Here is a 25,511-nt window from a genome sequence, read left to right as displayed (position 1 = left end):
CGTCTTTAATTTTTTCCGAAATTTCCATCGTGGGGAGAGAAGGTTAGGGCATGTGTGCTTACTGAGAGGGAATGATGCCCTTCTAGGAATGTCCCGCAAACGTCCAGGCTCTGGCCGCACCCTGCACACGGGGTGTGGACGGCCTGGGAGCACGAGGTGGGCCAGCTTCTCCGAGGCAGGAGCTGCCTGGTCGGCCGTGTCCGCAGAGTCGCGGGGCAGCCCGGCCTTGCAACAGGGTCGTGACGGGACAGCGGCCGGGGTGCCAGCCAGGCTGCAGCCGCTGCGGAGGGCAGCCTGGGGAGGAGAGCCCGCCGGGGCGGCCGTCCCGCTGTGGGTGTGGACAGAGGACGCTGCCCCCGGACGCCGGCGGAGAGGAGTGGGCCTTTCACTTCACCGTGCGTTTCTGGTCCTTGGTCACCGGCTTTAACCCCGGAGGCCAGCCTGCCTCCTCTGTGATCATCTCCAAACCACGGGCCACGTGAGTCGCCCCCGTGTAGACGTGCTGCCCTGGGACGGTGGCTTCTCACCACGACCGGAAGGCACGGCGGGTCTGGACGGTCCCCGGCGGGAGTGGTGACCGTCTAGGTTGCTGTCCGGCCCTCTTGGGCCGGGGGCTGCCGGGGGGCCGCTGCTGACACGTGGAAGCCTCAGGGCCCCTCCCTCCGCGGCTCGTGGGAAGCGCTGCCCACCTGACCGCCGAGGACCGTTCTGTAACCTTCCCTGGTCTGTGCTGCTTAGGACTCGAGCTGGGTGACCCGCACAGCCAGGCCCATCCTGGTGCAGCCGGCGCAGAGCAGCTCCGAGTCGCCGTCTTTGGTGCAGGTGGCAGGGCTCCCGCGTTTCTTCACTGGGTCTCACACTTGTCCCCAGCCCGCCATCCCACACGTGCGGTATCGAGACTTATCCTGGGAAATGCTCCTTGTCTCTGCTGGATTCGCTGCCTCGGAGAACGTTTTCTCTCTCTCTTTCCTGGTGCATCCAATGGCAGTGTCTCAAAGTAGCACCTCTTATTTTAGCGCCGAGGATTATCCATGGTGACCGTGAGGGGATCAGAGCCCCAGCTACTGAGAGATGCCGCAGAGCCTCAGCCCTCGGACGTTCGGGCCTTTTCTTCTTATCCGAGTAGGGCCGGTGTCATCACAAGTCTTCCCCTTGGAGCGTTAAATTGATTTTCCTTTCCTTTGTGTATAGAAATGTAATAGGCTCTCGAAGTTTGAAATGACAGTAAATAGGAGGGCGTTTTAAGGTGGGAGAATGGCGTCGCTATAGACGAGGGGCCTCCTGTGGGCGCCCTGCATTCCTGAGAGCATCTCCAGGGTTGGCTGTCGCCTCTCTCAGACCCTCCATCTCCACCAGCTGCTGAGGGATCACATGTCTCTGTCCTAATTTCACCAGCATCCCTATCGTCACAACAAAGCAAATGAGCTGAAGTGACAGAGTTTCCTGCTGCTGAGAGGAGAGGGCCTCAGGGACCTCGCTCTACCGGATCAAACTACCCCGGGCACAGGGAGCAGGCCGGCTGCTGTCTCTAGGAACATGTCCCATTGCTCCTTAGGTACTGACCCCAGGCTTGGGGGTGTACAGGGGAAGCCTGCTTTTTATGAATTCGACCAACTTTCTAATTACTTTTGAAGTCACACTCTCAGAAACTGACCCAGTTCCGTCTGCATTTCCATTCCTGCCTCTACCTGGCAGGTGGTCCTGGGCATGCATGTGACTCTTGACTCTTGACCCTTGACCCCATGCCTTGCCCCATCTGTCAGTCAGTCTGCTTCCCTCCTCTTCTGACAGCCGTCAGCCCCCTTCTCCTCATGGCCCCCACTCTGTTCTTACCCCGAGACCACGACTCCTTCCCCAGACTCAGGACCGGCGCTCCCAGGACTTCCTGGTGGAGCAGTTACCAGTGGGATTGTGCAGGATGCAGGACGCTCCCAGGGCTTCCTGGTGGGGCAGTTACCAGTGGGATTGTGCAGGATGCAGGACGCTCCCAGGGCTTCCTGGTGGGGCAGTTACCAGTGGGATTGTCAAGGATGCAGGACGCTCCCAGGGCTTCCTGGTGGGGCAGTTACCAGTGGGATTGTCCAGGATGCAGGACACTCCCAGGACTTCCTGGTGGGGCAGTTACCAGTGGGATTGTCAAGGATGCAGGGCGCTCCCAGGGTTTCCTGGTGGGGCAGTTACCAGTGGGATTGTGCAGGATGCAGGACACTCCCAGGGCTTCCTGGTGGGGCAGGTACCAGTGGGATTGTCCAGGATGCAGGACACTCCCAGGGCTTCCTGGTGGGGCAGTTACCAGTGGGCGTGTCCAGGTTGCAGGACGCTCCCAGGGCTTCCTGGTGGGGCAGTTACCAGTGGGCGTGTCCAGGATGCAGGATGCTTCCAGGGCTTCCTGGTGGGGCAGTTACCAGTGGGCGTGTCCAGGATGCAGGACACTCCCAGGGTTTCCTGGTGGAGCAGTTACCAGTGGGCGTGTCCAGGATGCAGGATGCTCCCAGTCATGTCTAAGGGGGTAAAACACCGTCCTGGCTGAGTGATGTCCTGGCATGGAGATTTCTTCCTTCACTGCACTCAGCCCGGCCACCAGACTGGTGTTGGGTCTTCGGGTTAGAGTTTGCATTTCCAGTGTCTCCTTGAGATGCAGTGTTTCTGTCTCAGAAGAGAGATCTAAGTGATGAAAACTCAAAGTGCAAAATATGGTCATGTTACTGGAGTCGTGGAACCGTTCCAGCAGACTTAAACAAACATGTGTTTAAAACAAAGCACCAGGTATTGAAGGAATGAACTCTGCAGAGTCCTGAAGGCAGGGTCTGTGTGGTTCTACTGCACAGAAGAGGTGCTGGCAGTTTTCACGAGGTGGCCTGATGTTACAGTTCAGACTGTGGGAGACCCGGCGAGTTCCGGGGTTCCAAGACAGGGTCCCGCAGTGCTGCCTGGAGAATCACTCACCCTCCTGGTGTTGGCCACCTGAGCCCCTCTAAATGTCCCCTAAGAACTTGGAAAGATTGAATCTCCACCATGGAGCTTGTGCAGGAAACATTCCTTAACCACCATTTAGTGCCACGTGCTACAGAGGGGAAGAAACCTCCTTTCTGTCACCCAAGTGTTGATATTCTAGCAAACAATTAAGTTGGAAGAAAAATTTAGATGTCCAAAAGCTGTGAGGTGTTACAGTGCAAGGGTGGGAAGGACTGTCGGACCTGGAGGACACAGGTTGTTAGAAGGGCCTTTGGGAAGGAGAGATGCAGCTCTGAAGGACGCAGATCACGCGCGGATGTGACGAGCAGGGGTCGCTGGCTGGGGGGCCACGTGCACGTGTGTGTGGACACGGGTGTGCGCATGTGTGTGCGCGTATACATATGTATATACACTCACACATTTATACATATATCCATAGGGTTCACAGCTAAAAACATTGCTTCTGGCTAATTTGGGAAATATAAATGTGTGGGGAAAATGTTAATACGTTAAAATTCTACCACGAGATAAAACTACATTATCACCTTAACGTATGTTTGTCTGGACTTTTCTATGGAGAGAGAACACTGTGGATGGGTGTCTGGACATTGGGATTTAATGAGACTTTTGTCCTCTTGGCGTGCATAGTGCGTACCCAGTATTCCTTTATAATGAGACCGGGGCTTATTTTTCTTTTAAAACATATTTTGGGGAGTGCTCTGATGTCGTTATGCATACATTGTTATTCACATTACCCATCATTTCATTAGAATAGGTAGTACGGTAAGATTATGGAATGAAAAGTTTAAAACGTTTTAAGGCCTTTAAGACATTTTGTCAAACATCTAATTTACCACCAGAAAGTTCATCCCCGTGTCCATTTCTCTTGAATAAGTTCTTAAGTTAGCTTCCTGTGGAATAAATAAGAAAATATGTTTAAAAATCAATTTATTATGCAAATAAAACTGAAGGTTGAAAAGTGAGAAAGTATTAACCAATGAATCCATTGCCTGACACCAAACTTGCCTATTTCACAAACATCCATTGACTCAGTTGCTTTCAGGGTCTAACAGGCTCTTCGTTTAGACGAAAACAACAAGGGTTAAGTAGTTAGAAGTATGGATTTGAATGTAGAAATAAAGGCTAATGAGCACGGGGAAACTGGAGGGCTGTGCGGATAAAATGTGCATTTTTCAAGGAAGGAATTGTTACTCAGAGCACTCCCCAGTGCAGATTACAGCCTTTCAGGAAGTTCATGTATTTTCACCCAGTAATTCAGATTTTCCTAGTAGATAAATCAGCAGACGAAGAGGTAGGAACTGGTTGTAGTGTTTGCTCCACGTGGCACCTGCTGTAATGTTATGCTGGGCCAGCGGTCGCTCCCATTAGAATGGCCCCCCGTCGACTTTGAAGGAGGTATCCAGGGATTTGAAAGGTTTGCTTCATGGAAGTGAAAGCCTTCGAGGGCTGACTAATGCCTCCTGGACACAGAAATCCTGAGGGAAAGACAAAGAAAATGCAGAGAGAGATGCAGTGTCTGTTATGTCTGATGTCCTTATTCATAGGATAAAGCTGCAGGTTCCATTATTCAAAACGGTTGTAAAAAGAAAACGTCAAGACTTAGCAGTGCCAGTGACCTTAGCCGCCTCCGAATCTGTTAGAATGTGTTTTATTTTTATAGACAGTAAAGATATTTCTCTGTTCTTGACTTACAGTATTTTGAATTTGTTCAAAGCGGTTTCAATCATTATGTAAAGGGGAATTTTCAAATGCATGATTAATTGTTCAAACATGAAGAATTTAAGAGTATAAGGAAGATGATTGCACAGGTTCTGCAAACATCTCTGACAAGTACAGAGCCTGGGTTCTCTGTGCTGCCTGTCCCCGTGCATTGAATACATGTATAATATTCTTATATTTATGTGCGCGCATGCCGGCTGCCGCGCTGTCACTCCACCTACCTCGCCGACCTGTCCCCACGGCCCAGCGAGCGGTCCTTCAGCTGCCTGCTCTCACATGAGGAGGCCGCGCCCCTGGCCGGGTTGGGAGGACAGTGGTTTCTCTATCAGCGGGCAGTGGGCATGGGAGGTGGGAGCCTTTTCCACCGTGCTGCGTGTTCTCCAGCACTTACTGATGCGACAGGTGTTCTAGCATGCCTGCTCCGTGCAGCGCTGCCGTAGATGTTGCAGGCTGAGGGTGTGCAATGAGCAAACCCAGGAGTCCATGCTCTCTGGAAGCTTCCCGTCCGGCAGGAAATGCAGGCAGGAAACAGGCGTAAGCTCAGACCAGCAGGGAGACCTAGGTGAGGTGGTTTTGCCTCCGCTTTCTTTCAGTGGGACCCCTGGGAGGGGCTCCGCCATCTGGCTCGGGCGCCGCCCACAGGGGACCCTCCGCCCTCACACCTCTCAAGCCCCTGCTCCATGATGGGCGAGGGGCTCGGAGGACTCGGACCTGGTCTCAGGATGGTGATCGGGGTGACAGAGGAAGGCAAGTTGGCCTTCGGGGCAGCACGCAGGAGAAGTTATCTTTCTTTCCTGGACTTGCTGGACTTTTGTTGTGCCTGGAATCTTCCAGGAATAGTGACTTTTTAATAAACAAACTGACACAGGGAGAAGGGTGCCTGCATTGAAGTTGGGTCTTTGTTACTGTTTAACGTGGAGCCCTTAGAGATGCCGCTGCATGGTGGGGAAGCAGAAAGAAAATAGTTCTCTGGCTTCCATGAAAAGATAACACGCATGCCACAGAGGCAGCCTTGAAATGTGACATGTGAATGGCAGTTGGGAGATTTTTTTCAAATTCTGAGGAATATACATGTTTTTCTCTCATTTTGTCTAGTGAATGTTCGTAACTCTCGATGTGAGTAAAATAAACAGACACCGACCCTTCAGCTTCCAGAGCAGGGGGCCTTCAGGTTCACCAGAGCAGAGATGCTGTGTGCAGTCAGTCCTCCCTGGATGCTGTCCAGGTGTAAAGGGTCAGGATTGGCCGGAACCTGGGGGCCTGGATGGCCGTGAGCCATGACTCGTGGGTAAGAGGTTCCGTGGGTCATTTTGGAAGCTCGAGTGTCTTCGTTCCTTAAAAAACACACAACGTGTTAAAAAGATGATTTATAAACTTTGAGTTCTTTTTCTCCAATGTTGAAGCTCTGAGGGGCAGTTAAGAACGCTCATCACTTAGAGCCCGATTTGGGTCATGCTGGGATTCCACGGCACAGCTGAGGTCGGTGTGGGAAGATCGTCTGTTGCCATAGGAGGCAGACGTGGGATGCAGACAGATGTCCAGTGTTAGGCCTGTAACATAACTGAGATGAGCTGTGAGGTCACCAGCAGCCTCCAGCAGCTGGCCTGGTAAAGGTACTGATGCAGAGTGTCTCAGGAGGGACTGTGGGAGGGTCTGGGCAGGGCTGGGGGGCTGGCGTCTGCGGGGGCGGGAGGGGAGCAGCAGGATGCTGGGGGGAGCTGTCATCTGAGGAGAAGTGGGGGGGGTGAAGGGGTAGGAAGAGAAGATGCAGACCCCTCCTCCTCCAAAGGCAGTGCAGACTCAACATTGAACTTTCAGTTCCTCAATCTTCTAATAGGTTACGATACACGTACTTTGAGCCTTATTGGAATAGATTTCTTTTGCTTAGCCAGAAACTGTGAATCGACTCATTTCCCACGGTATGAAACCGTCTCACCAGTTTTCTCTTCGAAAATCAAAAATCCTCTCAGGTCTCGAAGGAATCCTGGAAGCAGGTAGGCTTTCCTAAGGCACGGGCAGGGTCATTCCTTCCCTGGCCCTTGACAGTGGTGTCTGGGGCTTGGCTTCGTTTCTACCCGGGAAACACACGCGCCAAATACTCTACCTTCTCTGGGTGTAGGTTTTACTGCTGATTTTTCAAAGCTGACATGTGACCTCGCAGAGCACGCTGAGTCCCGAGTACTCTGGGATTTCTAGTTCTGACTGTGACCTTGACCATGGGATTAAAGTCCTGAGAATCCTGAGCAAATGCCATGACCGTAGAACCATGAGACAGGATCCGCCTGTGGACGGGGGAGGGACGTTGTAGGGGAGCCTGAACACCGCACAAGTGAAAAGCTGAGAAAATAAAACCTCAGAGTCAATCAGGAGACATGAATGTCCATCCATCGTTCGGGCATACATGCACAGAGTTTGTGTCATTGCCTCTAATTAATATGACTTTTGTACAATAAGCCAAAGTGCGAATTTGTTTTCATACTATGTTGGTACGTTGGCATCTATCATCAGCATTCACGCCAACATTTTCACCGTTTCTGCTCATATAATGTTTAATTTGTATTGCTTTGCTTGACAGATAACCTCACTGGTAGCAATGCTTGTATAGCATCTGTGGGTTTGGTATGACCATATTTACGTTACCCCACTTGTTTCTCCCAATATTTCCATTTGTGGTATAATTGGCATTTCAAGACCCGTTGTGTAGACAAGGATCTTTTAAAGGTTAGGCGTCTAGCTTGTCTCACACAGCTGAAGCACGAACATGATGGATTCAAATCTCATCCATGTTCCTCAGAGAGCCGACTGTCTACACCCCCTACACGGGCTTTCGTAGAAGCTCTTTATCAGACTGAGAACACTCCCCTTTAGTCGTAGTTTGTTGAGTGTTTTCTAGCATGAAAGCATTTTGGATTTGGTCAAGTGCTTTTTCTGCATCTGTTGAGATGGTTTTTTGATTTTTTTTTTAATTCTGTTGCTATGATGTATAACATTTCCAGATGTCAAACTGACTGACTTTCTGGGGTAACTCCCATTGATGGTGGTATATAATTCTTAATAGATGTTCCTGGATTGAGTTTCCTAGTATTTCACGGGGGATATTTGCATCCATATTCAAAACAGATATTGGTCTGTGGATTTCTTGTGATGACTTGTGGTTTGGGTATTAAGGTTGTACTGGCCTCATAAACTAATTGGGGAAATGTTCTATTCTATTTTGGGGAGAGTTTGTGACTAATCGTTATTAATTCTTCTCTGAATGTTTAGTAGAACTCAGTGGTAAAGCCATCTGGGCCTCAGCTTTTCTATGTGGTTAGTTTTTTGGTTACAAATTCAATTTCTAAACTTGTAATATTGTCTATTCAGATTTCTCCCTGAATCAACTTTGGTAGTTTGTATTTTCTAGGATTTCATCTAATTTATCTCATTTATTGGTATACAATTGTTCAAGGATTCCTTTATAATCCTTTTTGCTTCTGTAATATTGACGGTAATATCTCCACTTTCACCTCTTATTCTAGTATTTTGATTCTTCTTTCTTTTTTCTTGGTCAGTATAGCTAAAAGTTTGTCCATTTTGCTGTTCTTTTTAAAGAACCAGATTTTGGTTACATTGATTTTCTCTGTTGTTTTTCTCTCTCTGCTTCATTAATTCCAGCTCTAATCTTCATTATTTTCTTCCTTCTGCTTGCTTTATGTTTTGATCTTTCTTTGTATGTATATACACATATATATTTAAAATCATTAAAGAAATGTAAATGCTTAATTAGAAGATATTCACATACTATAAAAGAAAGCAGGGAAAGAGGAACAAAACAGATTTGAGACACGTAGAAAATGAAAAGTAAATTGGCAGACATAAGTCTAACTATACCAATAATAAAATTACATTTGCACGATTGAATAATCCAGTTAGAAGGTGAAGATTTTCAGACTGAATAGAAAAAACAAGATCCAACTGTATTCTGTCTTCAAGAGACACACTTTAGATTCAGAGAAACGAATAGATTGAAAATAAAAGATGGGAAAAAATATACAAACAGCAAACACAAGATGCAGTAGCTTTACTAATATCATAGAAAATAGAATTTAAAACTGAAAATGTTATTAGCAATAAAGAGGGACATTTTAAAAAGATGAATGTTTAATCCATCAGGAAGATATAACAATTATAAATATATATGCACCTAAAAACAGAACACCAAAATACATGAAACTATAACTAACAGTATTGAAAGGCAAAACAAACAATTCAACAGTAATAGTCAGAGGCTTCAATACACCAGTTTTAATAGTGTATGGAAAAACCAGGCAGAACATCAGGAAGAAAACAGAAGACTTGAACAACACTATAAACCAAATAGATACGGCAACATTTGGGGAACCTCCGTGCAGTAACAGGAGACCTTTTCTTCATTTTCTAGTTTGAGTGTCAGAGGTTCTGACAGTTTCTCTTCACTCCTTCTTCTGTCTCTTACTTGGATTGCATAAACTCTACTGATCTGTCTTCAAGTTTGCTAATTCTTTGTCAGTTGAAACCTCCTGTCAAGCCTCTCTAGTAAAATTTTTTTCCGTTATTATACTTGTTCACCCTAATACACTCATTTGCTTGCTTTTGTAGCTACTGTCTCGTTACTAACATTCTGTATTTGAAGTGACGTTGTCATTGTACCTTTACTTCTTTAAGCAAGCTCTCCTCTAGTTTCTTGGACGTGTTTACAATGACTGTTTTGAAGTCTTTCTGCCTGACGTGACGTCTGGTCACCTCGCAGACACCGTCCGTGCCTGCTTTTCCCCAGGCGGCGCGGCGCACTGTCCTGTCTCCAGCAGCTCCGGGTGCAGGTCCTCACCCCACACCCCCACCTGCGGTTTGTTGTTTAGTGTTTAGTGACCGGCTGGATCATTTTAGTGAAGTCTGGGCACCGCTCTCCCCGCCGTCCTGTTAAGCCTGAGGTTGGTTTCTTCCTGTGACCACACCCGGCTGTTCAACTTCACTCATTTCCAGCGGATTGGTCTATCATTTTCAGCAAAGCTTTGTGGTGTAAATGGATCAGCAGAATAGTCCAGTCAAATCTGGGTTCCTTTGAAGAACTAGTTCCTGGGGTCGGTGTCTGAGATTTGTTCTGACCACAGGAGAGCTCCTTCCAGCTGTTTTATTCTCAGGTTTTCTCCTGAAAATTAGCCGGCCAGCAGTTCAGCCTGTATTCGTTTAATTTATGAAACTCTTTCTAATTGCCTTTCACCGAAACTTCCACTGTTTTTGAAGTGCCCGTGACCTTGAACTTCTCCACATTCTACTGCAAATGAAGTCACTTCCTGTGGAAATTGACCAGGAGCTGTAGGTTTTGTTGCCTGTCCCTCACCCCCTCACCAGGTAAAATTTCTGAGCCGGGGCGCGGGATGCAGGGACAGTAACACACTTGTCTGTAAATGAACCTTATTTCTGATTCAAGCAGTGCTGATTAGGGTGGGAATGGTACGTAGTCAGGGATATCTACTTATAAAAAAGACAGACGGATTGTTTAATCAGAGAAACTCCGGTTGGTAGGTTTGGCCCAGGAACGTGCAGGGCTGGTTTATAATGTCTCTACTTCCTTCTCCCGCCCTTGTATCCTTTCCCGTATGAAACCATGATTGAACCCACATCTGAAAGACTATTAAAACATAATTTAGCGCCAACCTTGTTTAAAAAAAGTTTGTTTTGTCATTTTTAGCCTTTCAGTTGTCTTCTTAAGGCCGTGGGGATATAAGCTGCATGGGTTAGTGTGCATTTTTCTTAAGAGAAAACGAACAGACGTGTAAGTGACATTCTTTTGTTGTAAGGGTTGTGTCCGTCAGTTCAGGCTGCCTTAGCAAAACACCAGACGGCGGGGGTTGGGCGGGGGGGATGGTGCTCGAACAACAGCAATTTATTTTCTCACAGTTCTGGAGGCTGGAAGTCCAAGATCAAAGTTCCAGAGGGTTGTGTCTGGTGAGCACTGTCCTGGCTCGCTGACGGCTGTCTTCTCACTGTGTCCTCATATGGAACGGAGTTCTGGGCCCTCTTCTTCTAGGGCCCCCAGTCCTGTTGGATCAGGCCCGCCCTTCTGACCTCACCTAAGCTTCTCTCCTTAGAGGTCCCACCTCCAGATATACCCACACTGGGGACTAGGGCTTTAACATGTAGGTTTTGGGGAATACACACATCAGTCTATAGCAATAGTTATATGGAAATTATCTCTGGAAAAAACGGCTTGCATGATAGGGGAGAACTACTGAATTAGAGACAGTGATGTCGCCGTTACGAATGATTTGCCATGGGTGGGTTTGTGGCAGGTTGATTCTCATGGTTAAAAATAAAGGAGAACCAACTTCTTCAAAAGCTCTGTTGTAAATCAGACGTATACGTGTGGTCCTAAAACACCATCGACGCTGAGGAATGGTGGTGTTTGACCTGCTCCATCGTCACGGGCTCAAGAGCCTTCAGACCATGATAAGTGGTCTCCGAAAGAATCACTGCTAAGGACCCCACAAAACAGTAACTCCAGCACTGCTCTAAGAGCAAGTGTATTTCCTACAGGAGCTGCCTTTCATGTGTTTATTAAATTAGAAATAGGGATTTCAGCGTTTTGAACTTAATTTCAGTAAACCTACCTAAGATACGGAGATGGGTTAGGCTGTGCCCACGGCTGTGAGCTGTGTTTCCCGCGGTGACTGCAGGTCGGTGCTGAGCAGGGCTGAGTGGGCGCCGCCTTCTCCCAGTCCTGGGGCATCGGATCCCAGGGGCCTCCTTCCAGCATCTCCTGTCCTCCTCCTGCAGGTCCAGTGCATTTGAGGTGCAGGCCCTGGATGGGGCGAGCTCGGGAAGCCTTTGGTTTTACACCGCGCAGGAGAGCACCGCCTGGCTGAGGGCCGTGTCTGCCAACATCAGCGACCTGACGCTGCAAAAAGTGAGCACGGAGACTTTCCATGTCCCTGTTTTTGCTCTTTAATCCACGAAAAGAATTATGATGTTTTGGTACTTATGATGAATCCTGAAACAGTTGGTAATAACATTAAACAGAAGAACATGCACTTTTTTTTCAACATAACAAACCTTTGACTAAAAAAGTTAAAGATTAAGTCATCTAAAAGCTTCCTGGTATAAGAGTGTAGACTGAATCAAACCTCTGGACACCTCCCCGCTGGTTCTGTCTCTCCCTCTTCCTTTCCACGCACCTACACAGAAGTATTTGTGTGCATGTAATTTTATATATACGCTATCCAAATGCATTGATGTAACGTGACGTTTTTATTTGGGGAACCCAATTGGGTTAAATACGTAATTCTTCAGAACATTAAGGAAACTTATAAAGAGACCTCCACCACAAACATCCCTTCTCAATGGATCACCGCAGGCATCCAGGAAAGAAAAACGCTCTGTCTCTTTGAGTGATCTGTTTGATGATCAAGGTCAATATGAAACTTCAAAATGAAACAATAAAACTAGATGGGGTGAGAGTAAAACATGAACAAAGTACTCAGTTCCCTAAAGCAACCGCTGTATCCCGGCAGTAAGTTGATGGCCACAGCTGCGGGAGGCTCCTGCAAGGACCAGCCCTTGGCCCGAGGAGGCCGTGGACCCGTTTCCTTGTTCTCAGCCCCTGCAGGTGACTTGCCCCGTTGTCCACATTTGCACCCCAGGGCCTGCTGTGGCCCAGGGCAGCTGGTGGCAGGAGGACCCCGGGGGTCTGGATGCACACGGCGTAGTCTCACACCTGCCTCACTCCTGGAGACTACTAACCAGAGCTCGCCTGAGCACTTCGAAATACCAGGGAAGCAGCAATGTGAGATTTCTATTCCAAAGACCTCAGAGGCTCTCAGCTACATAGGAGGTACTAGACCCTCTCTAAGACCTCAGTTTTCCAACTTGACATTTTGAATTCCAAAGGTATCTGGACGGATAAAAGGAAAAGAAAAACCCAGGTGGTGGTAGCTTGTTATTGGCAGAAATGCATGGTTCTAGATGAATCTCACACATTGCAGCTACTGGGCAGAGCAGAGGAAAGGAGACGCAGACACTTTCGAGCTGGAACTGTGGATTCAAAGCCACTTTCCAACTGGGTAGCTTGACCTTGTTATTACTCTGGACCTTCATGTCCTCACTGGTTAAATTTTGCAGGATTGCTGGGAGAATCAAATGTGAACTGTGAAAACTGTAATTACCTAAGACCATGTAGTACAGAAATCATTTTCCCCAATTATTTCAGACGTGGACATTTAAGCATCCGCTGCCCCAGGGCTTCACTTAGTAAAGAGCTGATGCTCGAAACAGTAGCGTCGATACGCTAGTCTTGGGTCTTCTGTTATGAGAGTCGTTGCCAGACATCTGTACATGCTCTGGTTTGGTTTTCAGGTAAGAAATACCTCATAAAGGAAACGTTTCATGCAGGGACACTTCATGCAGCTAATTAAATCCAGTTGCCAGTTAGGTTGAAAAATTATGACATCAATACATGGTCATACTGACTCCTCGCTTCCCTCTCTCTACAGATGAAGATGGCAAATCAATGCCACTCTCCTTGTGACCAGGTAGGATTTGTGGGTTTTGTGTTGATTATATGATGTCCCCGAAGGCAGCCTCTTTCTGTTTTTGAGATTTGGTTTGGAAGTTTTGACAGGAAAGCATTAGCACACATCGGACTGAAGTCCATCCTCACCCTCAGTGTTAACTCCAGGAAGCTACTCGTTTGTCCTGGAAATAGCGCAGGAGGAATCGTTCTGACCTGAGTGTGCCGTGTTCTCAGTGATCTACCGGCACGTACATTTGCTAAGGAATCGTGGTGAAATGACAACCTAGATGTGACTGTTGAAGCTTAGAGGTTTGACAGCTGAGACTCACCCGTGTAATCGGGAGTCTTCAGCATCCTGTGATTTTCTTAGCTCACGTCCTCGTTCAGGAGGTTTCACTCTGGGAGGCTTTGACTGGGAGCTACTGTCGCGGGTGGGAAGGAAGCACCCCACCCCTGTGCCCGCACTGGCCCTTGTCCACCTGGAGGCCGCGTGTTCTGGGGGTGGTAGCCTTGCGCCTTCAGGAGCCTCGGCTCGTTCGTTCCGAGAGCAGAGGCCAACCTGTAATACGCCTGGTTTTCTAATTCAAGGACTGCTCATGTACTAGGTCTGTAAGTGCTTAGCTGTGTATCAGGTAAATACACTTGGAAGTCACTACATTATTTTTCTGTTTCCTTTTTGATAAAGTCATAGTTCAAGCTGTAAGTGTGAACTTTTTAAGATGTATAGCTTCTTAGCTTTCTGGTTGTGTCTTTCGTATAGGTCTGAGGCAGTAGACCTTGTAGGCTCGAGTTAAGCAGACTAAAGGAATGTGTTCAGTTTGCTTTAAATAGCACTCAGAGACGCCCTTTACACAGAGCTGAGTGATAACGTTTACGTTAAAATGGAAGGCATTCAGGAGAGTAAGTACCTGCCAATCAAATGTTTCCTGAAAAAGATAGGAAATTGGGACCATGTTTTAAGTTAAACCCCTCTAGTCAACATTTCTAAATTAGATAAGAAACACTAAGAAAGGTTCTTCTAACTTTTATTTGTTGTAATGTTTTCCTAAATTTATGAACAGCTATTTTTGTTTACATAGCTAAATGAGGGTGGGTAGCTATTTAATGAGTAATGGTCCCATAAGTGTCTTCAGATTACTGTAGGACTCATTTCATATTCTTACGCCTAAAATACAGCTTTTCTGCTGGGCTTAGTGTTTCTGAGACAGAAGTTTCTCTTGGACTTTTCCCCTGAGGACACACCTCCCCGTAGTTCACACTTAAAGCCTGTCTTCTCTGGATTTATTTACCAAAGCTGGTGGGACAATAGACCAAATTGGTGTTTTTGTCTCTGAGAATAATTTGCCATTTGAAATTGGATTTCTGTTGGCACAAGCAAAACTAGCAAAGTGTCCCGGGGGGTCCTTTTTGTCGTGAATCAGAGGCTCTTCCAAGACTGCTACCAAAAGTCGGCCTATGTACACGGGCACCGAATTGAATCTCAGAGACAGAGTTTGGGTAAAGTAGGAAAGAAGAGCTTTATTGCTTTGCCTGGCAAAGCGGGCCACAGCGGGCTAATGCCCTCAAAACAGTGTGTCCTGACCTGGAGGCGGTAGTGCGGAGTCTTATGGTCAGGAGGCAGGGCTGCTGGAAAGTATCAGGGTACCTGCAGGGCTTGCATTCCTTCAACCCAGAGATCATTCGGCGTCAGGCGGTCTGGGATGGGCTCCTGTGGTTCTCAAGGTTCCGGAACCGTGACCTTCTCTGTGGAATGAAGAGTACTAACATCTTCCATTTGTTGGGGGTTTTAGTTCTGCAGAAGAACTCAAAGACATTGTTATGTGTATCCCTTGAGGGGAACCAGGGCCCTGCCCCAAGGCTGCGCTATTGTTTCCTGAGCTCCTCCCTTGTCTCTGCATCCCCTCCCTTCCCTGATTAGCAACTGTTTGAACCTGCCCTTTGGAGCACAGGGAGGGCCTTGGAGGCTGAATGCTGCCTATTTCCTACAAACAGGAAACGGGGAGCACAGAAAGGCTTCCAGGCCCCCGGAGCCCCACGGGCCCTGCTCCCGTTTCAGGAGCACAGGAGAGAGTGCCCTGCAGGTGGAGCCCTTCCTTCAGTTTCTCCATGTCCTGTCACAGAGGGGAGTCGTCCCGTCCCCGACTTCCCAAACACGTCATGCATGGTCAGTGGTTTGGGAACAGTTACGTGCGGGCACACGTGAATGCCCATTGCCCTGAGACCTGAGCAGCTCTCACAGGACCTGAACTTGACGCATTTGGAGCGCACTCTGCGTTTCTGCGGCTGTACCTGACTGCCAGGCCGTCTGGGAAGGGCACCAGTCTGGAAACCGAAGCGTGTTTTGTTTTGTTTAGAAATTTAACTCCTCTTTCCCACTGACTCACAAGAGAGAGTCAAGAAGTAAGGTTCAGGGGAAGTTAAAACTATCTGAGGAGCAAAACTCCTAACACAAAGGACATGGAATGAATCATGGTTCAAAGGCAGTGGAGTGATTTGGCTTTGGTTTTATCTTAGTGAAAGTTCGTCATATATGAAGCCACGTTTGTGTGATATCAGTCTTGGTGGCCTTAGGTGAATCAAACCTGGATTCTAATCCCACCTAATCCCTTCTCTGGTGGTGCGGTTGGAACACATTAACACCTGAGCCCTAGTTTCTTAATCTATAAGAGAAGAAAGTTGCAAAGGGTAATCTAAAGTCTTTTTTTAACTTTAAAATTTCTATATAACTTTGAATTTACTTAAAGGCTTGAATTTGTTTATCTGGAAAGAAACATCAGAGACAGGCCTCACTATGTGAGGTTGTAAAAGAACTAACCCCTGCCCCAATTTGCCGAGATTTCAGTAGAGGATGCTTTCACATTTTCTCCAAAAACTAAACATTTTGTATGCATTATAGGAGTTTAGATTTATGGTGTTGGGCCCTATTTAAAAACAGGAAGGATTTTTTTCTCATTTTGAACAATTAATTATTGATTTTGGTATGTAGCAAAAAATAATATTGGATAAATAAGAAAAAAAATAAAGATATTGACAACCACTGAAATTGACAAAAACCAAAGAAAACAGAATTAGAAGGATAATAAAAAAGGCATAAGTATAGATTTTTAGACTCTTATATCTGATAAGTAAAATGACTGTGTAATTTGTCATCCAAACTGGGACACTTCTTTCTGGGATGGAGACTGACCTAAAAGTAACACTAAGACAACAGGAGTAACTTTAGAATCATCCCAGGAAAACCAGGACATGTGTTCACCCTGCGAAAACAGCAAGAATCTATTTTCCAAAATAAATTTCTTCCCGAAAACCTGAATTAAAGGAAATATGGGCACCTTAATCACCAAATCCAAAAGAGGCTTAAATAATTCAAGTTATTCTAGCTTTTTCTGTGAAAAGGAACAGAGCAGTTGTACAATTATTATCTGATGGACAAGTAGGTGTTCATAAAATTATAATGTACATTTCTTGGGTTATGTAATAAGCCATAGAAAATTCATAATGTGAAATTTAAAATTAGCTTCCCTTAAAATTATTTATGAACTGCATACACCTAAAAAAGCTTCCTAAAGCAGCCAATGTTTCCATGATAGATAAGCGATAACTTATTTCTTTGCTAATTAATATAGGCAGACTTAAATTACATACGGAATTTCATTAACTTCACATCCGCTTTATAGATGTTTCAGGTCATTAACAATCTGTATGTTTCCATCTTGGCCAGAAAAGGAGTTCCTAGTTCGGTAGGTAACTCCTGTTGGATGCTGTGCCCAGCACTGTATTAACCAGATGTGGGAAGGAGAAGCAGCAGAATAAGACACTGCCCCAGCCCTGGAGGAGGAAGACGGCAGGACCGAGGGGCGGGGGGGCTCCACAACCGGTGTCTGTGTCTCCAGAGAAACAGGCAACGCTCAGCTGAGTGAGAATCAGATGGAAAATCTCTCCCTTGACAAATTGTCCGCACAGAGGAACGCTGGCTGCTGCTGTGCTAGAAGAAGAATCCCAGCTTCTCCATGTCAGCCTAGAAGTTACCCTTCCAGCTTTCTACTCACCCTCGACCAGTCTATAATGTGACTCTAATCTACCCATCCGTCCATCATATCTATCTACCTCTCTACCTATCTATCATCTATCTATCTACCTACCTATCTGTCATCTAGCTAGCTAGCTAGCTACCTATCATCTATCTATCTATATCTATCTATCATCTATATATCTATCATCTATATATCTTATCATTAGCTATCTATCATCTATCTATCTATATCTATCTATATCTATCTATCATCTATATATCTGTCATCTATATATCTTATCATTAGCTATCTATCATCTATCTACATCTATCTATCATCTATCTATCATGTAACTATCTGTAATCTGTCATCTAGCTAGCTAGCTAGCTACCTATCATCTATCTATCTATCTATCTATATCTATATATCATCTATCATGTAACTATCTGTAATCTGTCATCTAGCTAGCTAGCTAGCTACCTATCATCTATCTATCTATCTATCTATATCTATCTATCATCTATCTATCATCTATCTATCTATCATCTATGTATCTTATCATTAGCTATCTCTCATCTATCTAACTCTCTATCTGTCATCTATCTACATTTCCCTGTCTGTGCCTATTACAGCCTATCATCTATCTATCTATCTATCTATATCTATCATCTATCTATCATCTATCTATCTATCATCTATATATCTTATCATTAGCTATCATCTATCTATCTATATCTATCTATCATCTATCATCTATATATCTTATCATTAGCTATCATCTATCTATCTATATCTATCATCTATCTATCATCTATCTGTCTATCATCTATATATCTTATCATTAGCTATCATCTATCTATCTATCTATATCTATCATCTATCTATCTATCATCTATATATCTTATCATTAGCTATCATCTATCTATCTATCTGTATCTATCATCTATCTATCATCTATCTATCTATCATCTATATATCTTATCATTAGCTATCTCTCATCTATCTAACTCTCTATCATCTAACTCTCTATCATCTATCTACACTTCCCTGTCTGTGCCTATTACAGCCCTGTCTTAAATTAAGCTCCTGTGTATCAGGTTCCAGTACATCATTCATCCCTTGTGGAATCTACGCTGCAGTCTGTGACTAAGTATGTCATGAAGAGAAAGAGGACCGTGGGAGACTTGTCAGCATTTGAATATATGATTTTAAAATAAAGGAAAACCCAGCAGAGTTTGTCCTCCCTACAGCCCCCTTTGAGACCCAAAGCTGAAGCTTGGTCTCTTCGGAGTTCTTGGCGGAGAGAAGAACGTGTTTACAGGTTTTAGGGACCCTCACGCCGCACTGCTAGAGACCCGCTGGGGGCTGTTTTCTTCCCATTACTTAGTTCCTCATCCGGGTGGCGCTTTCTGTTCCCACCAGCCCTCAGTAGCTTAGTAGTTTGAAAGCATCTTGGTAAGATTCCTGGTACTAAATATAGTATCAAAGCAGATAGTTGAGCTTGCGGCTGACTTAAAAATGTGCAATAATTTAGAATTTAAACAATTTCCTGTGCTTTCTAGAAATGCTGGTTCCACACTTTGAGGGTAATCAGTAAAACAAAAGGCTTCCAGTCCGCCAACCTGGTGGATACAATACGCAGGTCCTCCCTGCTGTGATTATTTAACTTCCCATAAAGTCACAGGTAGTGATAGACGAAGAGCCACACATGGGTTCTTTCAAGAAATTTTAGGGGACGAGCCCTCCCTGCCGATCCTGCGGGTGTGGAGTAGATACAGGTAAAGACACAGGTCTCATCCTCAGAGAGCATGTGGTCTAACGCAGACCCAGAGGGAAGAGTGTGAGAGCCCCAGAAAAGACAGCCCTGATCCTGCTTAGAGATGCCGAGAGGATCTGACATCATGTGATGCTGAGTATCGCCGTGCAAACGGCTGCATCTGCCCTCAGAACAGGCGTGTGCAGCGGCCTCCGTCCACTTCTGAAGATAAGGACGTGAAACACAGAGCCCTTGACGGGCCTGGTGTAGCCTGACGTCCAGAGCTCCTGCCCCCAGAGCTGCTTTCACTGAGTGTCACCTGTGGTCCCCACCCCACTACTGAGAAGGCAGCCCTCTCAGAAATAGGATAACGGGGTGAATATTGTCCAGAACCACAGGATGTCTCATGAGCGCTGATAAACGCACTAAGAAAAAAATATACCCATGCTGCTAACCATGCCGTTTGAGACCTACAGTGATGACTGGTTTGTAAAACGTTACCAAACACCCACTGCCCCTGGGTGATGCTCAGCAAGGTGGTCTTGTACCAACTTAAGGTAACTAGGACGGCCTCTTCATGCCACACGTCCCGTCTGCATGGAACAGAGGCTGATCTCTGAACAAATCCCTGTTTTTCACTGTAAAACTCAATCCAGTTGCAATTCATTGTTTTTAGTAACTGTGCTTAAAATGGATCCTGTCTTCTATAAATATACAAATCACTGTGCTCATGCAGCGGTGAGTGTGGAATTCGAACCACCCATTGAATTTGTGTTAATTGTAGAACATCAAGGAGCTGCTGAACTAGCTAGAGAAAATGAAATGTTTCTTCCCCCAAATATGCAGAGAACTCTTAAGACTCAGCAGCAAGAAAACAGATAACCCGATTAAAATGAAGCTTGTTTTAATCATGGAAATTGAGCACGTCTTATGATTTACAGCAGTATTAATGCTACTGTTATAATGAACAAAAGTGTATCTGTGTGATCCTACTGGACAAAAAGGAGAAAAGTCAATCAGACATTTTTAAGTAATGTGTGTAATCAGTTTCAAATCCACAAGATATTCAAGCACTCAGTCCTATTTGTGTTGTTTCCGCAGAGTTCTGATTCCATCCGAGCAGTGTGTTACTTGCCTCCTGCCTGCTAGTACTTTGGGAGGGAGTTTTCTGTGGTACAGCGTTAAATTCTCGAAATTACCATGTGAGGGAATCCTAGTCCCATTTTATGACGAGAAAACGGACCCAGAAACATTAAATGAGTCCAAGGACACATGAGATAAGGTTGTCTTGTATACTAATAATAAAACTCTCTGTTATAACATTAAAACTGTATCACATTGATGTGACCCTAAGCCTCACAAGACAATAGCTAAACCGAGAGGGAACAGACAAGTCCATGAGCCAGCGGAATATTCGGGTTACCTTCCGAAGCTCTGTATCTAGGGCACTGATGCGCTAGACAACTTCTGTTCAACACCTGGACTGGTTAGCTGTGGCTGCCACTCTCCGTAGAATGATACTCTTTAATTTTCTCTTTTCCGTCACCAGGAACACTGTGGAAATAGGATTTTTGTAAAATTTTACCTGGCATCTTGACCTGGGAAGTCTTTCACCAGGCGTGAGTGAAAACTGTCAGTGATTTAGCAAGTAAAAATGGAAAGGAAATGACCTACCTTGAGCCCCCGCGGCTCGAGTCACTTCACGCGGCTGCAGTGAGGGCGCTTCCCGAGGGCTGCGGTCCCCAGACCTGGAGGGCAGCCCCTTCAGACAGCGCAGAGGATGTTCATCCCCTAAAGCCCTCGGCCTGTCTATCATAGTTTACTACTAAGTTTGTTTAAATGTGCAAAGTACGTGTCACATTACAGTTTTAGCCGAGACAACACAGGGATTTTACCTTAGTACTGGTTTAAATTCATGCACTCAATTTTTAAATTGTATTACTATTTCTGTTAACTTTTTAAACATTTTCTGATATGTTATAGTTTGCATTTTGTGTCACTAGATAGTCAGTGCCAGTTGTGGGAATCTAATATTGTTGTGTTATTTTCACTGTTGTTAGGAAGTTGAACTGTAAAGAAACAATCATTTCTCCCACGTGTATTAACGATATATTTACTACAGAAATGGAAAATACAATAGTTGCTTTTGCAACCTCATAGACAGATTACAAATACTAACCCCTGATAGGATGTAATTAAATACTGTGGTTGTAAAAATCTACATATGGGAGGCACAAGTGTGAGGCAGCTGAGACGTCCAGCATTGGCCCAAACTAAGAGAACTGAGAAGCTCAAATTTCGAGCCCGGCCCAGTGCAGAAGCCTGGACGTTTGACCCCAGATATTACACATCTTCGTGGCGTCCACTTGATCGGAGGTTGGACGTGGCTGAGGGCTCCCCCGTCCCTGTCTGCGGCCCGTGGTGTGTTGCTTGCTCTCTCCGCCCCGGTGTCCCTGTGCTTCTCCTAAGGCCTGGTTGTTAACTCTGAAGGTTTTGCTCCGCAGGTCGTCCACGTGGGGTGGGTCAGCGAGAGACTGGGAGAGGCCAGCTCCTCTCAAACCTTCAGATCCAAGTTCCTGGCCCTGAAGGGCTCGTCCTTCTACGTCTTCACCTCTCCTCCGGTAAGCAGGCCTCCGGGGTTCTGGGAGGGATGCTGACGAGGCCATTCTTGTAAGAGAAGCAAGGATCTGATCTAGCGCTTGGAAGAGGCCAGAGAGGGTGCACGACCAGCCGGCCGTCCTCCTCCGCCCCTACGTACGCAGATGGAAAGGGCTCCTGTGTGGACCCGCTGGCTTTTCTTACTCTAAATCCGTAAATCCACCAGTCCATGGTTTTCCTTCCATCGAACAGCCGTTAAGACGTTAGAGTGTTTTCCTGCTTAAAATAGCTGGCTGGGACGTGGGGATGTAAAGGCTTAGATGTCTTAGAGCATCACGTATATAGCTGAAGAATCCAGAAAACAAACAAAACAGAAGAAAACCCTTCCGTTAAGACATTTCTAATTTAACGGTCAAATAATGAAACTTCAAAAGCTATTTTTCCCTCATATCTTCCAAGTTTTATAAAAATAAACAAACAGCCTGATGTAGTAGGGCCCGTGATAGAAATTTAACGGTGAATGCTACAGTTTACAATTTATTTTCTAATTCCTACCAGCGCCATTTTCCCAAAACTGACCAAATGTAATGTGTGTGCCCTGCCTCCAAGTTTGTCAATTAAAGCAATTTCACCTTGTGTGAGTCCAAACATCAGAGCTGCAAAAAGCAGCAGAACCTGATAGCTTCAGGCGTCTAAACAGTTAGATGCCGTTTACTACAGTGCTGTTACTTTTCTGCCATTACAGATAAATAAAGGGATTTCCTTCCTTCTAAGGCTGAATGCTGTGCCCTTGTCTGCACACAGCACATCTTCTTTATCCGCCCATCCATCAGTGGACACGGTGCTTGTGTCGTGTCCTGTCTGCTGTGAACGGTGCTGTGATGAACATGCGGGTGCAGGGGTCTCGAGGCTCACATTTCATTTCCTTTGGGTGAATGTGCAGAAGTGGGATTGCTGGATCGCACGGCAGTTCTGTGTTTAATCTCTCTGAGGAATGTCCGTACCATCTCCACAGTGGCTGCACCATTTTACGTTCTCTCCAACAGTGCACGAGGGTCCCTTTGCTCACACCCTCACAGCACGTGTCCTCTCTGACTTTGGAGGGATGGATGCGTTTATGGCAAACACGGGGGTGATACTTTCTTGGGTGTTTTCTCATCTTCAGATTCATCAAGTTGTATACATTAAATTTGTATAGCTTTCTGAATGTCAATCATACCTCAATAAATGGTTTAAGAAAAGATTGACAGAGACCTTGCGCACAGGGTAGGAGAATTCCTATGTAGCCTCCCTCCAGGTTTCTGAGGGCTGACCCCGTACAGAACTGTGGTCTGTTTGCTGAAACTGAAGGATTACCAGTGACACAACACTGGGAACTAAAGCACGGATGCCACCAGACCTCACCATTCTTCCCACGGACTTCTTTTCTCTCCCCAGGACCCAGGCCAGTATTCCACCAGGGACTCGAGCTTTTCATAAACCAAGGCTGTGAATTTACTGATGCTGGAGGGTTATCTACAGATTTGCATAATAATTGAGTTCTTCTCAAATGCAATAATGTTATTATATAGCCTTTGTTGCTAAATGTAACTTTCTATGGTTTTGTCTAACAAAGTAAACATGAGAATAACCACAGACAACCCCGATGGCCTCACTTCTGGCTACAGCAGTGAGTGACGTGGAAGGCGGCTGGGGCGTGACTGGTGCATCAGGGAGGGGCGTCGAGAATCAGTACCGTGAGGCTCCAAGCAGAGGGGCCTCCCGCTGGCCTGTGACAGTTGGGAGAGGAGGAAAGGGTCACCCTACCTGCACCGATGTACCTGGAAGGAGGGTTCCCCCCTGCAGAACTGGGGGAGGAAGTGACTGATGTCCCAGGTCACACACCTGAGAGTTCTCCTAATTTTTCTTTTCTTGTTAATTAATATTCTCAGGGTATAAGTTTTCCCTACATAGTACAACATTCTAAATTATGAGAAATGCTTTAAATATTTAATCAGATTTCTGCACCTGTTACAGTGAAAGACGATTTCATCCACTTCCCATGGCAGTGTCAATTTCATGGACAGAAATTCTCATCTGGGGCTCAGGGGATCTCCACAGCACCATATGGATAATGCCATCTGTATTAACACCAGGCTTGGCTTGTTTACTTTAAAATCCCAGGGCCCATCTTCTTGCATCGATCCGTGTCACCAGCAGCATATATCATGCGAATCAATTGCTGACCTCAGCTGCTCGGGTTTGCCCGGAGCAGGCCTTCTGCTGCCGTAAATATCGTTCCTAGAAGTTTGAAATCTGCTCAGCTCTCTGCTCTGGCCTGGCCGAGGGCTGAGTCCTCCCCATGTGCCCCCGTCGGGGCCGGGGTCCCTCCCCGCCCGGCTTCCCCGGCACCGGTGAGCAGCTTTCACAATCTACTCCTCCCTTTCCTTTGGTTTGGCGACAACGTCTTCTGCGTTACAGGTATTCTAGGCACACACGGGATGCCCCGCGTCTTTTCACAGACGCCTGCCCCCCTGATTCTGGGTGCAGCTGGTGGAGGTGCTCAGGTGACCCTCAGAGATGGAAAGGGCAGCGCGAGGAACCCTGCTTTCCTCCGTAAACCGAGGTGAACTGGCCCAGTTCTTAACAGTAAATTGAGGTTTGGGTGAATCCAGTGCTGGGCTGGCGGCCGCTCCTTGGATTGCCCGTTAGCGTCTGTGCCCTGGGAGATTTCGCTTACTTTGCACATAATCCTAGCAAAGCCACTCCACTTCCCTGCAGCTGGACGTGAGCCTCCCGTGTGAGCTTCTAGTTACATGTGGCCATCAGCCCCCGTATCGCGAACGTTCTGGAAATCCGGAGATTGCCGGTTCTGGATTATGTGGGATCCGACAGCATATTGTCTCTTCTGCGGGGCCCGTTCAGAAGGTGTTTGCAGAAAGCAGGTGCTTTGCAGGAAATGCTTGTCTGTCTGTCTGTCTATCACTCTCTCTGTCTCTCTGCCCACTCTTCTCTCTGCCCAAGGTCTCCTCCCTTACCTGATTTCTAATTCCACTGAGACAGAGTTGCATCTCTGATATGGAGAAAGGGCGGCGTTACCCTGTAGTAAAGAAACACCTGTGAAAGAAGCCAGTCACAAAAGACCACATATTGTACGATTTCATGTATGTGAAGTATCTAGAACAGGCAAATCCATAGAAACAGGAAGTAGCTTCGTGGCGGCCTACGGCTGAGAGGGTGGGGAAGGACGGAGGGTGACAGCTAAACGGTACAAGATTTCTTTGGCGGATGATGAAAATCTTCTACAATTGACTGGTGATAGTTGCACAACTGTGAACATACGAAAAAACATTGAATTGCACAATTTAAAAAAGAAAAAAGAAGAAAGGAACACCTGCCCTCTCGTCTTTTCCTATAACTGACATCTCCTTCTCCCAGTAAAGGCGCTTCCTGGCAGGCGCATCTTTCACTAACTCGCATTCCTAACAGTCTCTGCAGGAGACACTTTCCACCCCGCCCCCATCTCTTCTCAGAGTCATCAGCAGCAACATCTTTTGATAATTATAGTTTTGTCGACATCAAAAAAAGAGGGAGGCCTTTTTTATATGTTTATCTCATGCCGTTACTTGTAAAGGAAAAGCGAGACCCCAGGGGAGTCTGGAAGTGATGTCCAGGATGCAGTCCTGTGAGACTGAATGAGCCCCGCGTTCATTTACGGATCACACTGGAGTTAGGGTAGCCAGAGGCTAATGTAAGTTTTTCGCATCCATGCAAACTTGCCCGCTAGCAGATTAGAGTCTCACATCACTGAAATATGAAAACTGTCTTGTCCTGAAGAAAGCCTGTAGTTTCACACTGTGATTTTTAGGTGTGAATATAAAATCGTACATCCCATCAGTATAGCACGTCGCAGCCTCTGAAGCCCTAGAACGCAGCAGAATTT

General features: G+C 46.2%; 1 protein-coding gene across 3 annotated transcripts in view; it reads left to right on the top strand.

The window, feature by feature from the left end:
- SNTG2 (syntrophin gamma 2) overlaps positions 1-25,511 on the top strand; it is a 198,625-nt gene that overhangs the window by 135,335 nt on the left and 37,779 nt on the right. For all 3 annotated transcript variants that reach the window (XM_060169633.1, XM_060169632.1, XM_060169631.1), the window contains 3 exons: positions 11,491-11,620; positions 13,203-13,241; positions 21,496-21,612. In XM_060169633.1, the coding sequence (XP_060025616.1) occupies positions 11,491-11,620; positions 13,203-13,241; positions 21,496-21,612 (286 nt within the window). The remainder of the gene's footprint in view (positions 1-11,490; positions 11,621-13,202; positions 13,242-21,495; positions 21,613-25,511) is intronic.

Source organism: Lagenorhynchus albirostris, chromosome 13 (assembly GCF_949774975.1).
Source record: "Lagenorhynchus albirostris chromosome 13, mLagAlb1.1, whole genome shotgun sequence".
Classification (NCBI taxonomy): Eukaryota; Metazoa; Chordata; class Mammalia; order Artiodactyla; family Delphinidae; genus Lagenorhynchus; species Lagenorhynchus albirostris.
Note: the sequence above shows the minus strand (reverse complement) of the source record. Positions and strands in the feature narration are given on the sequence as shown.